Genomic DNA, 15130 nt, shown 5'->3' on the forward strand with positions numbered 1-15130 from the left:
GCCTCTGTTGAGTTGCTGCCGCTCGGGCCTGCTCCTTTTAACTGCTCGCTGTCGCTGTGCTCCCACCAGGTCTGCTCGTTCCAGTGCTGTTCCCGCTCTCGCGCGCTTTGTGCCGTTGCTCCCGCTCTCGGCGCTTTGTGTCGCTGCTCCCGCTCTCGGCGCTCTTTGTGCCACTGCTCCCACTATCGCGCTCTTTGTGCCGCTGCTCCCGCTCTCGGCACTCTTTGTGCCGCTGCTCCCACTCTCCACTCTTTATACCGCTGCTCCCGCTCTCGGCGCTCTTTGTGCCGCTGCTCCCACTCTCTGCTATCTTTATGCCGCTGCTCCCGCTCTCGGCGCTCTTTGTGCCGCTGCTCCCACTCTCTGCTATCTTTATGCCGCTGCTCCCGCTCTTGGCGCTCTTTGTGCCGCTGCTCCCACTCTCGGCACTCTTTGTGCCGCTGCTCCCACTCTCGGCTATCTTTATGCCGCTGCTCCCACTCTTGGCGCTCTTTGTGCCGCTGCTCCCACTCTCGGCACTCTTTGTGCCGCTGCTCCCACTCTCGGCACTCTTTGTGCCGCTGCTCCCACTCTCGGCTATCTTTATGCCGCTGCTCCCACTCTCGGCGCTCTTTGTGCCGCTGCTCCCGCTCTCGGCACTCTTTGTGCCGCTGCTCCCGCTCTCGGCACTCTTTGTGCCGCTGCTCCCGCTCTCGGCTATCTTTGTGCCGCTGCTCCCGCTCTCGGCTATCTTTGTGCCGCTGCTCCCGCTCTCGGCTATCTTTGTGCCGCTGCTCCCGCTCTTGGCGCTCTTTGTGCCGCTGCTCCCACTATCGCGCTCTTTGTGCCGCTGCACCCGCTCTCGGCACTCTTTGTGCCGCTGCTCCCGCTCTCGGCGCTCTTAGTGCCGCTGCTCCCGCTCTCGGCGCTCTTTGTGCTGCTGCTCCCGCTCTCAGCGCTCTTTGTGCCGCTGCTCCCGCTCTCGGCACTCTTTGTGCCGCTGCTCCCACTATCGCGCTCTTTATGCCGCTGCTCCTGCTCTTGGCGCTCTTTATACCGCTGCTCCCACTCTCGCGCTCTTTGTGCCGCTGCTCCCACTCTCGCGCTCTTTGTGCCGCTGCTCCCGCTCTCGGCGCTCTTTATACCGCTGCTCCCACTCTTGCGCTCTGTATTTACATAGAAACATAGAAGATAGGAGCAGGAGTAGGCCATTCGGCCCCTCGAGCCTGCTCGGCCATTCAATGCGATCATGGCTGATCATCCAAATTCAGTACCCTGTCCCTGCTTTCTTCCCATATCCCTTGATCCCCTTAGCCTTAAGAAATATATCTAACTCCTTCTTAAATATATTTAATCAATTGGCCTCCACTGTCTTCTGTGGTAGAGAACTCCACAGGTTCACCACTCTCTGGGTGAAGAAATTCCTCCTCATCTCTGTCCTAAATGACTTACCCCTTATCCTTAGACTGTGACCCCTGGTTCTGGACTCCCCCACCATTGGGAACATCCTTCCTGCATCTAGTCTGTCTAGTCCTGTTAGAATTTTATAAGTTTCAATGAGATCCCCTCTCATTCTTCTAAACTCTAGCGAATATAAGCCTAATCGACCCAATCTCTCTTCATACGTCATTCCTGCCATCCCAGGTATCAGTCTGGCGAATCTTCGCTGCACTCCCTCCATGGCAATAACATCCTTCCTCAGATAAGGCGACCAAAACTGCACACAATACTCAAGGTGTGGTCTCACCAAGGCCCTGTACAACTGCAGCAAGACATCCTTGCTCCTGTATTCGAATCCTCTCGCTATGAAGGCCAGCATACCATTTGCCTTCTTAACCGCCTGCTGCACCTGCATGCTTACCTTCAGCGACTGGTGCACAAGGACACCCAGGTCTCGTTGCACTTCCCCTTCTCCCAATCTATTGCCGTTCAGATAATCTGCCTTCCTGTTTTTGCCACCAAAGTGGATAACCTCGCATTTAGCCACATTATACTGCATTTGCCATGCATCTGCCCAATCGCCCAACCTGTCCAAATCGTACTGGAGTTTCTCTGCATCCTTCTCACAGCACACACACCCAGCTTTGTGTCATCTGCAAACTTGGAGATATTACATCTAGTTCCCTCGTCTAGATCATTAATATAAATTGTGAATAGCTGGGGTCCTACCAACGATCCCTGCGGTACCCCACTAGTCACTGCCTTCCACTCGGAAAAAGACCTGTTTATTCCAACTCTTTGCTTACTGTCTGCCAACCAGTTTTCTATCCAAGTCAGTACCTTACCCCAATCCCATGTGCTTTAACTTTGCACGCCAGTCTCTTATGCGGGACCTTAGCGAAAGCCTTCTGAAAGTCCAATACACCACATCCACTGGTTCTCCCTTATCCTACCAGTTACATCCTCAAAAAATTCCAGTAGATTAGTCAAGCATGATTTACCTTTTGTAAATCCATGTTGACTTTCTCCGATCCTATCACTGTTTTCTAAGTGCTCTGCTATTACATCTTTTATAATGGACTCTAGCATTTTCCCCACTACCGATGTCAGGCTTACCGGTCTATAATTCCCCGTTTTTTCTCTACCACCTTTTTTAAATAGTGGGGTTACATTAGCTACTCTCCAATCCATGGGAACTGTTCCAGAGTCTATAGAATTTTGGAAGACGACCAGCAATGCATCTACTATTTCTAGGGCCACTTCCTTAAGTACCCTAAGATGTAGATTATCAGGCCCTGAGGATTTATCGGCCTTCAATCCCGTCAATTTCCCGAACACCATTTCCCTATAAATACTGATTTCATTCAGCACAATTACTCCTATAAGAATAGGAATTAAAGAGCAGGCTTGTATTTTTCTCCTGACTGCTTTTAGGACTGGCATTTTTCCGGGTTGGCATTTTTCAGCTGGAGAAATAAACATTTAGATTGACTGCAACTGGAATGTTTAGCAGACACTGAGGCCTAGAAATTGGATAAGCAAAAATATAAGCACCATGATGCGAGATAGGCCCGTGCCCATTCAAGGAGCGCAGCCAGTACATCAACTTCGTGCTGCCTGCTAGTTATAATGATTGTAGTGTACAGCCTAGCGCTGAGAGCGCAGCTAACAGGCTTTGCACTCAGCAGGGGGCCGAAGTTCGCATTGTTCAAACAAGGCTTGCTTTACTTAAAGCTAGCCTGTGCCTCTTAAAGGCAGTCTGCACCTCTTAAAGATGAGCTGCCTTCTGCTGACGAAAAATGGTAAAAATGCTTCAGCACTAACCCAAATGGCTCAACAGGCCAGGGAAAAGGCAGCCAGGGTCTCGGACGCACTACTTGAGCTTTGTGCAGGGGGTCAACACTGGAAGAAAGCTCCTCTACCCACAGGGGGCCAGAAGGCCCTCCAGAAAGAAGGATGTGGGATCAGATCACCGAGGCGGTCACTGCATGCAGCGTCGCCCCTAGAACCTGGCTCCAGTGCCCAAAGAAATTTCATGACCTCAGACGAGTGGTCAACGCCAATGACTGCCTCTTCAAAAGCCATCTCCTACCAACTGCACCACTATCCTCACACACTGCTCAATGCATGACCCCCCCACCACACCTGCCATCACTCACCTACCAACAATCTACCAAACATGAGGCACACCCCCTTGGAGGAGATGATGCTGGCCGTTCTTAGCAGGGGCATGGCTGAGCCTTTGGCCAGCGACGGGGCTGAAAGAATACAAGATGCTGGTCTCCTCCGACGTTATCCCCCTCGCATCCCACTTCCCTCTCATCCAATATGCTCTTCTGATTTACAAGCTGCACATGGTGTAAGTATGCACCTCTTGCTTTACCCTCTTCCCCTCACCACAACTCTACCCCTGTGCCTTCCTTATTTCAGACACCCAAGACATCCAGCCATCCCAGCCAGTGGGTCAACAAAAAGAGGGAGAGGAGAGTGAAGAAGAGGAGGAAACACCATCACTCGATTTCACACTACTAGCTACCAGCTCCGAGGTTGGCCTGCAAGGCCATCTGCAACGTCCTCCACTGAAAGTCAGCAGCCTTCTACCAGCCATGCTGCAGCCACTGGGATTGTACTGCATAAAAGCACTAGGATAGGCAAAGGCACATGCAAGACAGTCAATAAGGAATGCACAAGGGTGATTAGTTGATTTTTTGATGTAATATTGGAAGTGTATATGGATAAAGTTGAATTGGAAAGTTTGCTTTGTGATGGCTTTTATTTAAGCATTGTGGCCAAGAGGACGCTGTGATGATCAGTAACAAAGGGAAGGTAAAGTGTGGGACAAATGTTGAAAGGGGAACTGGGGTTGTGTTCACTGGTACCGCCAGCGGATGATTCCATCCTGGATATCCCGGCCAGAAAGGGGCTGTCTGGGTTGCTTCCTTCCACTTCCTCCTCTTCCCCCCTCTGCGAGCAGCTTAACCCCTTTGCTACCTCTGCTCCATCTCCATGAAGTGGTGTTCTCAGAGGCCATCTCTTAAGAACCAAAGCCTTGCAAACATCCTGCAGGACTGCCTTCATATTTCAATAACTTTTTTAATGAATTACACCAAGCCACTACTCCAATAAAATGTAAAGAAACTATTACAAAAGCAAAAATCTAAACTTACCTGAAAGTTACTTGTGTCCCTTTAAGAAGTGCAGGTAGGGGGTCCGTTGAACTGCTGCCTGCACGTTCTGCCCTATGTGCTTTGCAGAGGGCGTTGACGGGAGCGGTGGTGTCCAAAATATTAGATTGTGTGCTAATTCAGCATTGCACGCTGATTGATGTCACGATTTGGCTCATTTCCATATCTGGAGCAAGCGCAGGAAATGGCAGTGATGCTGACCTGACAAAAATGGTGGCTGCTGCGTTCCACACCAGAAGTGGGTGGAAACGAGGCAGCCACCATTTCAATTTCACTGTCAGAAAATAATATTCTTACTTAAGTTGATAGTTTCCTTTCTTTGGTATGATTTAGTTTACTATTAGTTGTGCCCCTTTAAAAGGGGACACTTTTGTTAGATTATTTTATCTAGGTTAATGACACAGGACAACCCAGTGTTGTCTTAATTGTGTAATTTAGTGTCAGCCATGGCTCAGTTGGTAGCACTCCTGCCTGTGAGTCAGAAGATTGTGGGTGCAAGTCCCACTCCAGAGACTCGAGCACAAATATCTAGGCTGACAGGCCAGTGCAGTACCGAGGGAGTGCTGCATTGTCGGAGGTGCCATCTTTCAGATACGACGTTAACCTGAGGTCCCGTCTGCACTCTCAGATGGATGCAAAAGATCCCATGGTACTATTTCGAAGAAAAGCAGGGGAGTTAGAGGTTTGTAGAAGGGTTTTGACCCGAAACGTTGACTCTATTTCTCTCTCCACGGATGTTGCCTGGCCTGCTGAGTTTTTCCAGCATTTTCTGTTGTTATTTCGGATTTCCAGCATCTGCAATATTTTGCTATCCAGTTAGCACAGGTGTCCTGGCCAATCTTGATCCCTCAATCAATATCGCGGAACAGATTATCTGGTCATTGCCCTTTGTGGGAGCTTGCTGTGCTTCCTACATTACAACAGTGACTACACTTCAAAAGTGCTTCATTGGCTGTAAAGCACTTTGGAACGTCCTGTGGTCATGAAAAGCCCTATATAAATGCAAGTCTTTTTTTCTTTTAAAAGATTGACTGCAATGAATAAATGTCCGTGAAATGGTGCTTCCGCACTTGGACAGAGTTACGCCTTCAGGGAGGCGCGGCCATGAGAGGCACTGCCTTGCGGCAGTACAAATGCGAGCCCGATCTGAAGCGGAACCCGCCACTTTCAAACATTTCCAGTGCCGAGAACAAGAGGCTGCAGAATCGCCCACAAAGACCATGGCGACCCCTCCGAAAAGAATGTGCGGCAGTCCCGATTTCGACGACAGCTTTGAAAAGAGAGCGAGGAAGATTTCAATTGAAGGAAATATTGGTGAGTGAAATATTGCTGTTACTGCTTTTAAAAAAAAAAAATCACAATTTCTGGACTGGACCCCGAATTAGTATTGCTGGGTCTGAACAGAAAATGCAAATATGATGGTTGTATAGCTTTAAAATATAATGTCTGGACAGGTTCTCGAATGAGTATTGCTGGGTCTGAACAGAAAATGCAAATAAGGTTGTAAACTCCTCTTTGGGGTTTGGTACTTTTACCGATTTTGAATTTTTAAATGGGATTAAGAAGCGGAATTGGCGCCATGTGTTTTGGCGGGATGAAGGGTCCCCTTATTTTGTTTTGTGATGTGAACCTGAAGTGGAAGGTTTTAAACAAGTTTATTTCCTCAAATATAATTTTTTGAATAATTACAAATTGATCGAGTGCGTTCATTCCGGGGTGAGAATCTGTATTTAGTGGCGGTGTTCGCACTCCCTTACAGCCGGCTGACTAATTGCGCGGGAAATCTTTCGCTGTCAGTTATGTGAATGGTTTTTCATTTCGATACAGACAGAATTATCACATCTTCCCCCATTTTATGTTGTGAAATAGCTTGCTATTTCAAATGATTAGTTTTCGTAGCTTTATACCAATTTCGTCCTTGGCAATTAGTTATTCTGACGCCCAGGCATACAATACCATTACGTGCAAATTTGTATCTTCCTTCTAATAACTCCTCACGATCATCTATTGTGGTGACCAATTATTTTCAACTGCAGGTACATTTTAAGCTTTCCTACCTGTTGGCTAATTTCTCTGAACAATCTGATGCCTGAATTCAGACTGAACTGCCGTGCACACAACACGCTTCTCCTGCAGGTTGTTTGGGAGCTAGATTAGAATATGACTTCTGAGTTGTACTGTAGACTGTTTTGCATTGGTATTATAACCGCACCCTACTTTTTTTTCTGAAATCGGCTAACTTATTTGTGAAGGTGTACATAGGAGGAAAATTGGGGCGCACTTTGGTCCTCCTGACATTGCTGTTTCCTCACCATTGATTGTCTCGGTTGCTCATTTGCCCAGCGAATAAGTGGCTGCACCTGAAATGTAGGGATTAAAGTGTGTATTGTTAAAAATCTTGTTGACATGTAAATTTGTTGAGTTTCAATCTTTTGGCTGAATATACATTTTCTTCAGCTGTTGGCTAATGGCCTAGAATCCGCACAAGGATTTTACAATCCGTGTGGAGAACTACTTCAGTTTTTTGACCTTCAATTCAATTGAACTTAATGGGGGGTCCCCTTGTTCGAACTGCTGTGACGTCAACAGGCTGTCTAAGCAGCCAATCAAAAGACAGAATTCTCACAGACCGCGAACAAGGAAGTGAGTAACCCTTTAAAATTCTAACTTGGCGGGGGGCGGGGAGTTTAGCGTGAGCAAAAGAAAAATTGGGGCTCTCACAGGGGGAAAAGACAAACCTAAAAAAGTTGGATTCACTTTAAACATTTTTTTGAAAAGTTTCTTAAATTAAAATTGTTATTAAAATGGACAGATTTCACTGCACAAAATTAAAATTATTTTTCCAGGCCCTTAACATTTGTTTAGCAGTCAATATGCTGTTAAAACTCCAGTTGCACCTAAATCCTTTTTGGGTCTAACTCTTAGTGGGGAATTCAACAACGTACTTACTGCGGAAGTGCCAAAGTTTTCGTCCGTTTCAATGATTTACGAGATTTCACTGATTGCCAGCTCTGTGGGTTGGGGTTTGGGGGGGATGCACCGCCCAGCCAGTTTCGGAGCTGTCATTGACAGACTTCTGCATCATGCACCAACAAGATGCAGTCAGTTTCAAAGGTGGAATGACAGCAAGCGCTGCTGCCATCCCAACCGCAAATTCTGTGCCACTGGGATTAAACATTTACCAATGCATGATTGTGATAAGATTTTACTTGTGATAAGTTATTCATTTAATTTATTCTATTATATTTTAATAGCTGCAGGGAAATCTACTTTTGTTACTATGTTGGAAAGAGCCAGTGAAGAATGGGAAGTTGTTCCTGAACCTATTGCGAAATGGTGTAATGTACAAACAACTGAAAATGAATTCCAGGTATTTAACAAAGATGAAATTCAAAAAATTGTCCTTCAACTCTTGATTAGATAATGATTATTGGAAATGCTACTTTTTGTAGACACAATTCTCTACCCCTCGTGGAAAATAAGTTGCAGTTAAGAAGTGGGAGTGGGGGTAGGTCACAGTAAATGGTGTTTTCACTGTCTGCTTTAAAGGTTTTCTGAAATAGTAGTTCCAGCTCCTACAATTTGGGGCAAAAAACTATACTGTATTTTCAGTACGATAGCAAAATACTGCAGATGCTGGAAATCCGAAATAACAACAGAAAATGCTGGAAAAACTCCACAGGCCAGGCAACATCTGTGGAGAGAAATTAGAGTCGACGTTTCGGGTGAAAACCCTTTTTCAAAACTGGAAAGGAAATGAAATAGATCGAAGGCAGGGCTGTGATAGAACAAAAGAAGTAAAGAGACATTAAGAGGTATTCAAAACCAGACGAGATGGTAATAGGACTAGTGGAGACAAGACGGCTCAAGATTAGGTGTGAAGTGTACTGGCAGAATGAGAGACAGCTGTAGTTTGTGTCTTGCAGCCAATGCTACGCTTCTTGGCTCTGCAAGTTGAAATGGCTAGGTTGCAAACTCCTATTGCTAATGTGAATGTCTTTGATCGAGATTGTTGTCTGGTTGTGAGACTGGTATTCAAGTTACCTTTTACTATGCAGCACTATTTGGTTGAATTACTTAGAATTTGTGGCATATGGATTTTGGTAAAGTTTCTCTAGCTTATTTTTGGTTTTGATTTTCCTAACAGGAACTTTCAACATCCCAAAAGAGTGGTGGCAATCTCCTCCAGATGCTCTATGACAAGCCAAGTAGATGGGCATACACATTTCAAACCTATGCTTGCCTGAGTAGGGTTCGGGCACAGCTTAAACCATTCTCCTCCAAAATTCGGGATGCAGAACATCCTGTGCAGTTCTTTGAAAGATCTGTATACAGTGACAGGTGAGACACAAATTTCTAGTGTGAGTAGGTGATCTAAAGCTACCCAAATTACATTTTGTGTAAACATTGGATTCCTTTTATAAAATTATAAATTAATTGCCTGTGTTTATTGTAAAGTCCGCGCCTCAATAATACACTGACTTCGGGAGAACAGTTCAACGGGTACTTTACTGAACAAGAGGCAGCTTGAAACTGAAACTACAGAAGCCTGCTAGGGCCTTTTATACAGGGGTGGTCACTGCTGGTACTGCAGTCTAAGACCAGTTATTCCCTTAAAGGGACATACACAACAATTCCTCCCCTTTTTAGATAAACAGTACATAACATTCATTTAACAACTAAATAATAACTCATTACAATTACAATTTTCTCAGTAATATATACATCAACTGGAATAGTCATTTATAAGTTCAGTCTTTGAGGAGGCTTCCTGATCCGGACTGGATAGCGCCTTTCTCGAGTATCCTGTTCTGGCGGTGGAGTCAATTCTGGCTCATTGTCATTGGTTGGTTCGTCAGCTTCCAATACCCCTGCTTCTGAGGTAGACGCAATCTGTACTTCGGGCTCATTACCAGGTGCACATGCTTGTGGTACAGGTTTGGCTTGTTCCTGTGACTCTAGAATCTGGTCAGCATGGCGTCTCGCGATGCTCTCTCTAACGTCCACTGTGTACATTAGTGGTCCCTGCTGTGTGCGTATCGTGCCTGGCTGCCATTTTTCTGTTCGGTAGTCGCGGGCCAAGACTGGTTGCCCTATCTTGAAGCTCCTGGTTGGCTTCTCTTTATGTGCTGGAACTGCTTATCCTCAACATCTCGTCTTATGTTTGGTTTGAGCAAAACCAAGCGACATCTTAGTCTCCGGTTGAAAAACAGTACGGCTGGAGTTTGGTTGGTTACTGCATGTGTCACATTCCGGTAAGCAAACGGGAAGTTATCCACCTTGTGTTGCAGTGGTATGTCGTCATTATACATTGCCTTTATGGCCTTTTTAAAGGTCTGAACAAACCTCTCAGCCAATCCATTTGTGGCTGGATGATATGGGGCAGATGTGTAATGTTTCACCCCATTATTCTTCAGGAACCTCCGGAAATCCTCAGACACAAACTGTGGGCCATTGTCGGAACAGATCTGTTCTGGCAACCCATTCCTGGCGAAGATGGTCCTTAGGACTGCAATAGTTTTCTCTGTGGTGGTGGAGGACATTTTAATGACCTCTGGCCATTTCGAATGGGTGTCCACAGCGATTAGAAACATTGAGTCCATAAATGGACCAGCGAAATCAATGTGTACCCGTTGCCATGGAGATGAGGGCCACTCCCATGGATGTAGCGGGGCCTGTGGTGGAGAGTTTTGGACCTTCTGGCATCCTGTGCATCTCTTGGTCATATCCTCGATTTCTTTATCGATTCCCAGCCACCACACAAACGCCCTGGCTAGGCTCTTCATTTTTACCCCTCCCAGATGACCCTCGTGAAGCTCATAGAGTACTCAATCTCTCAACTTGGGTGGAATTACCACTCGGGATCCACACATCAAGGTTCCCCGGCACACTGACAGCTGTTCCCTCCTTGGCGAGAATGCTGGCAACAGTGAGTCGCCATATGCTGGCCATCCCTTCACCGTCAAATCATAGACCCAAGAGAGTGTCGGGTCATTTCGGGTTTCCTTCTCAATACTTGCGTTTGTAACAGGCAAACATTCGACTATGGTCGCATGGAATATCTCCACAGGGTCCACTGCAGGTGCTTCTTCCGCCGTAGGCAACGGTAGGCGCGACAGCCCATCAGCGTTGCCATGTTCTTTTGTACCTTTTGTACTCTGTCATACTGATGTGCCCCTAGAAAAAGTGACCATCTTTGCAGCCGTTGCGCCGTCCTCACCGGAACGCCCTTCTTTGGGTTAAAAATTGAGACCAGGGGTTGATGATCAGACAGTAGGGTGAATTTCTGCCTGTGCAGATAGTGATTGAACTTCTTCACCCTCCACACCAGGCTGAGGGCCTCCCTGTCAATCTGGGCGTAGTTACGCTCGGCTGAAGTTAGCGAGCGCGATGCAAAGGCTATTGGCCTCTCTGAACCGTCACGGAATTTGTGTGACAGCACCGCTCCAATGCCCTAAGGTGACTCATCACATGCCAACCGAATCGGTAGTGTTGGGTTGTAGTGGGCCAATACTTTTGAAGTGATTTGGCATTTACATTCCTGAAAGGCACGCTTACACTCATCACTCCATTTCCATGTTACACCAGTTTGAAGGAGGGCGTTCAGTGGGTGCAGAATTGTAGATAAATTCGGCAAGAACTTATGGTAGTAGTTCACCAACCCGAGGAACGACCTCAGTTGCAACACATTTTCTGGTGCTGGAGCCTTGACTACAGCCTCAATCTTGTCCGGCGACTTATGCAACCCTTCCTCATCAATCATGTGGCCACAATACGAGATTTGTCTCCTGAAGAACTCTCATTTGGGACGGTTGGCTCGTAGCCCATATTCCTGCAATCTCGTGAGCACCTGTTCCAGGTTGGCAAGGTGTTCATTGTCATTTTTGCCCGTAACCAGGATGTCGTCCAAATAACACTGGGTCCCCGGGATCCCTTGCAGGACTTGTTCCATTGCCCTCTGCCACATAGCCGGGGCCGATGCTACCCTAAATACCAGTCGATTGTACTGGTAAAGGCCTTTTGTGAGTGTTTATCGTGAGGTATTTCCTAGATGCTTCTTCCACCTCCATTTGTAGATACGCTTGAGCCAGGTCAATCTTTGTAAAACGTTTCCCTCCAGATAGTGAGGCAAAAATATCTTCTATCCGCGGAAGCGGATACTGTACTGTGTGCAGGACTGGGTTCACAGTCACCTTGAAAACCCCACAGATGCGAACCTTCCTTGGCTCCCCAGGCGTGCTGCTCAATGCTTTCTTCATTACAGGAACGATGGGTGTGGCCCACTCGCTCCAGTCCACCTTAGACAGCACCCCCGAACGCTCCAGACTCTCCAGTTCAGCTTCCACAGCTGGGCGTATGGCACCGGTCTGGCCTTGAAAAATTTTGGGGTTGCGTTATCCTCAATCTTTATGGTTGCCTTAACTCCTTTTTAGAGTCCCAAGTCCTTGTTGGAACACCTCTTCCGCGTCAGATAGAATTTGTGACAGACGTCCAGGTGCGACGTCATCATCTTTTTTCAGTCACAGTTAGTGCCAGAATGGAATGCCAATCCAATTGTAGTCTTCGGATCCATTCACGTCCCAATAATGGTGGTCCTCCATCTCGTAGTATATACATGTATAGTTTCTGTGTTTCCTTTCCGTTATATTCAACTGGCACCCTTATTTTCCCTCTGGGGTAGACCTTTTGCCCCATGTATGTCTTCAATACAATGGACGTGTCCTTTAAGGGTATGTGTCAGAATAGCCGCTCATAGTCTCGTCGATTCATGACGGTTAGGGCTGATCCTATGTCCAATTCCATCTTCACTGGGGACCCTGCTATCATGAGGGTGATCCAAATGGTTCGGTGATCTTTTGCGATCACGTTGTGTAACTTTAAACAACTTAGTCGCCTGCTCCCGGAGTCCTTATCACTCTCCTGATCTTCTGAACTACTATCTCAGTTTCTTTACTTTCCTGTACTGTTCCTTAGTAGTTCTTGTCGTGTTGGTCTTCTTTCCCGACCTGCAGACTCTTGCTATATGTCCCATTTTCCCGCATTGCCTGCATATTTTGTCTTTAAACCAGCAGTCCTTCTGCTCATGGGTTGTTCTGCCGCAGCGATAGCACTTTTCGGCTCCATACGCCATTTCGTTAGCGCTGTATTCTTGTGGTTTCTGTTGTATTTCCGCAGCTCCCCGTGCTGCTGCTTCGTAGGATACTGCCACGCTGAAAGCCTGTTCTAGCGTCCGGTCCTTTTTTGAAAGTAGTCGTTTCTGGGTTCCTTCACTCTGGAGCCCGCAGACAAACTTATCCCGTAAGGTGTCTGCCAGTCCTGTTCCGAACTGGCAGTGCTTCGATAACTTGCGTCGTTCTGTAAGATAGTCAGCATTGCTCTCATCTTTGTGCTGGTTTCTTTTATGGAACTTGAATCTTTCTGCTATCAGCAGTGGTGTTGGGCTTAGATGTTCCTGTAAGATATGAACAATCTCCTCAAAACTTTTCTCCATTGGTTTAGCTGGGGTAATTAAATTCCGCAATAGGCCGTACGTACTCGCACCCATCAGATTTAATAATACCGACGCCCTCTTTCCATCAGCCACCTCATTTGCCTTGCAGTACACTTCAATTCTTTCCACATACGTGGTCCAGTCTTCTACCTCGTTGTCGAAAGCAGTGATACTGCCACTTTTTGGCATCTTGGGCGATTTAAAATGGCGCCTCCCGCACTTTTGCTTCTTCCCCAACGGGATAAAATGGCACCTCCCGCGCTTTTGCTTCTTCCCCTTACTGCCACGCTGCTCCTAGCGTTCTACGGGGTAATGGCGGCGACCCGCAGCTTCGGCGCGTCTCACTTTCCTCCCCCCCCCCCCCGTTTAGTTTCTCTCCGCTGTCCTGTTCTCGAGCACCGACTGCGCCCTGTGCGCTCCACCCTCTCTCGTTTTCTTTTCCCGGCGACGCTGCGCGGCCCGATTTGTAGAGCCGCTCGATCGAGCTTGAGCCCGCCGCAGTCCAGAAGGGTCAGTGCGCTACCTGCTACCAGCACGATTCGCTGGAACCACAGTCTCTCCCGCAATTCTCCAAACACTGATGGATTCTTTGGGCGGTTGCCCTCGGTCGACGCCCGTTGCTCAGACTACGACCTTCCAGGACCTTCCTTTCAGGCGAGATCCCCGTGAGATGATGCCACACCGCAGGTGAGTTCGAACTTACTCGTCGCCACTGTAAAGTCCGCGCCTCAATAATACACGGACTTCGGGAGAACAGTTTAACAGGTACTTTACTGAACAAGAGGCATCTTGAAACTGAAACTACAGGGGTGGTCACTGCCGGTACTGCAGTCTAAGACCAGTTATTCCCTTAAAGGGACATACACAACATTTATTAGTTAGTCTGATAGCTTAAATGGTTATTGCTAAAACTATGACTTTGAAGTGTTTACTAGCTTTTCCTCTCCAAACAGGTATATATTTGCCTCAAATTTGTTTGAATCTGGAAACCTTAATGAAACAGAGTGGTCCATTTACCAAGATTGGCATGCTTGGATATTAAACCAGTTTGGTTCACAAATTGAGTTGGATGCCATGATCTATCTCAGAGCAACGCCTGAAGTAAGTAATTTGTGACTTTTTTTGTTTCTCATCCTTCACTTTTTTTCTTTTATCTAGTACTACTTTCTAGTAGTGGTAGAAATCTTATCACTTGTTCTTTGATAGAAATGTATGGAACGACTTCATCTGAGGGGTCGGGAGGAGGAGCAAGGGATTGAGATGGAGTACCTAGAAAACCTGCATTACAAACATGAATCTTGGCTTCATAACCGAACAATGAGGTAAGTAGGATCTATTTACATTGATTATAAAATTAAAACTTTGTCTTAATTTTTACTAATCTAGGTGGAAGGAGCATTATTCTAGCGTGGATTATATCTTGTAGTAATTTAATTTCTTCCTCTTTCCCCACCACCGCGCCCCCCCCCCCCCCCCCCCCCCCCCAAATCATAATGTTCTACCGTAATAATTTGTTGACCTGTTGCAGGCTTGACTTTGAATACTTGAAGGACATCCCTATTCTGGTACTAGATATCAATGAAGATTTTAAAGATGACAAGATTAAACAAGAGGACATTCTAGAAAAGGTAAACTTTTTAAAGTTAAATTTCCATTTCAAGGGTCACATTTCCCAGCCAGACTCAAATCTGGAGAATTGCTAATTAGGCACGGTAGTAGAGCTTACCCATGGAGTTGTATCCCAGGAAGATTCAACACCATGTGAAACAAAGGAAAGGGAATTGGTGAAGAAATAAAACTATTTTAGACTTGAGATGCATTATGTAGCTATTTATTTAAGTTGTGCATGTCTGGTCCTGTCAATTATAAAATTGTTTTTTGGATGTTCATGAATTTCTGATCTAAAATCAGAAATTGAGAAACAACCCTAGTTTGGATAATGAGGTTTTCTGGAACACTTTGCAAGATTTTTTGAACAGGTTCTACAGTCCAATTGCTTGAATGTTTTAAACTTTAACTTTCAAAATTCATGCAA

General features: G+C 46.4%; 1 protein-coding gene across 5 annotated transcripts in view; it reads left to right on the forward strand.

The window, feature by feature from the left end:
- LOC147114004 (deoxycytidine kinase 2) overlaps positions 1–15130 on the forward strand; it is a 34092-nt gene that overhangs the window by 17469 nt on the left and 1493 nt on the right. For 2 of the 5 annotated variants that reach the window (XM_085995494.1, XM_085995495.1), the window contains 7 exons: positions 3859–4111; positions 5631–5918; positions 7859–7974; positions 8752–8945; positions 14049–14196; positions 14302–14417; positions 14624–14723. In XM_085995494.1, the coding sequence (XP_085851620.1) occupies positions 5660–5918; positions 7859–7974; positions 8752–8945; positions 14049–14196; positions 14302–14417; positions 14624–14723 (933 nt within the window). In that variant the 5' untranslated portion in view covers positions 3859–4111; positions 5631–5659. Of the gene's footprint in view, positions 1–3849; positions 4112–5630; positions 5919–7858; positions 7975–8751; positions 8946–14048; positions 14197–14301; positions 14418–14623; positions 14724–15130 lie in introns of all 5 variants that reach the window. The other 3 variants (XM_085995493.1, XM_085995496.1, XM_085995497.1) reach the window with 2 other exon arrangements.

This window comes from Somniosus microcephalus, chromosome 8 (genome assembly GCF_052327205.1).
Source record: "Somniosus microcephalus isolate GS21.2 chromosome 8, FLI_Smic_1.0, whole genome shotgun sequence".
Taxonomy (NCBI): domain Eukaryota; kingdom Metazoa; phylum Chordata; class Chondrichthyes; order Squaliformes; family Somniosidae; genus Somniosus; species Somniosus microcephalus.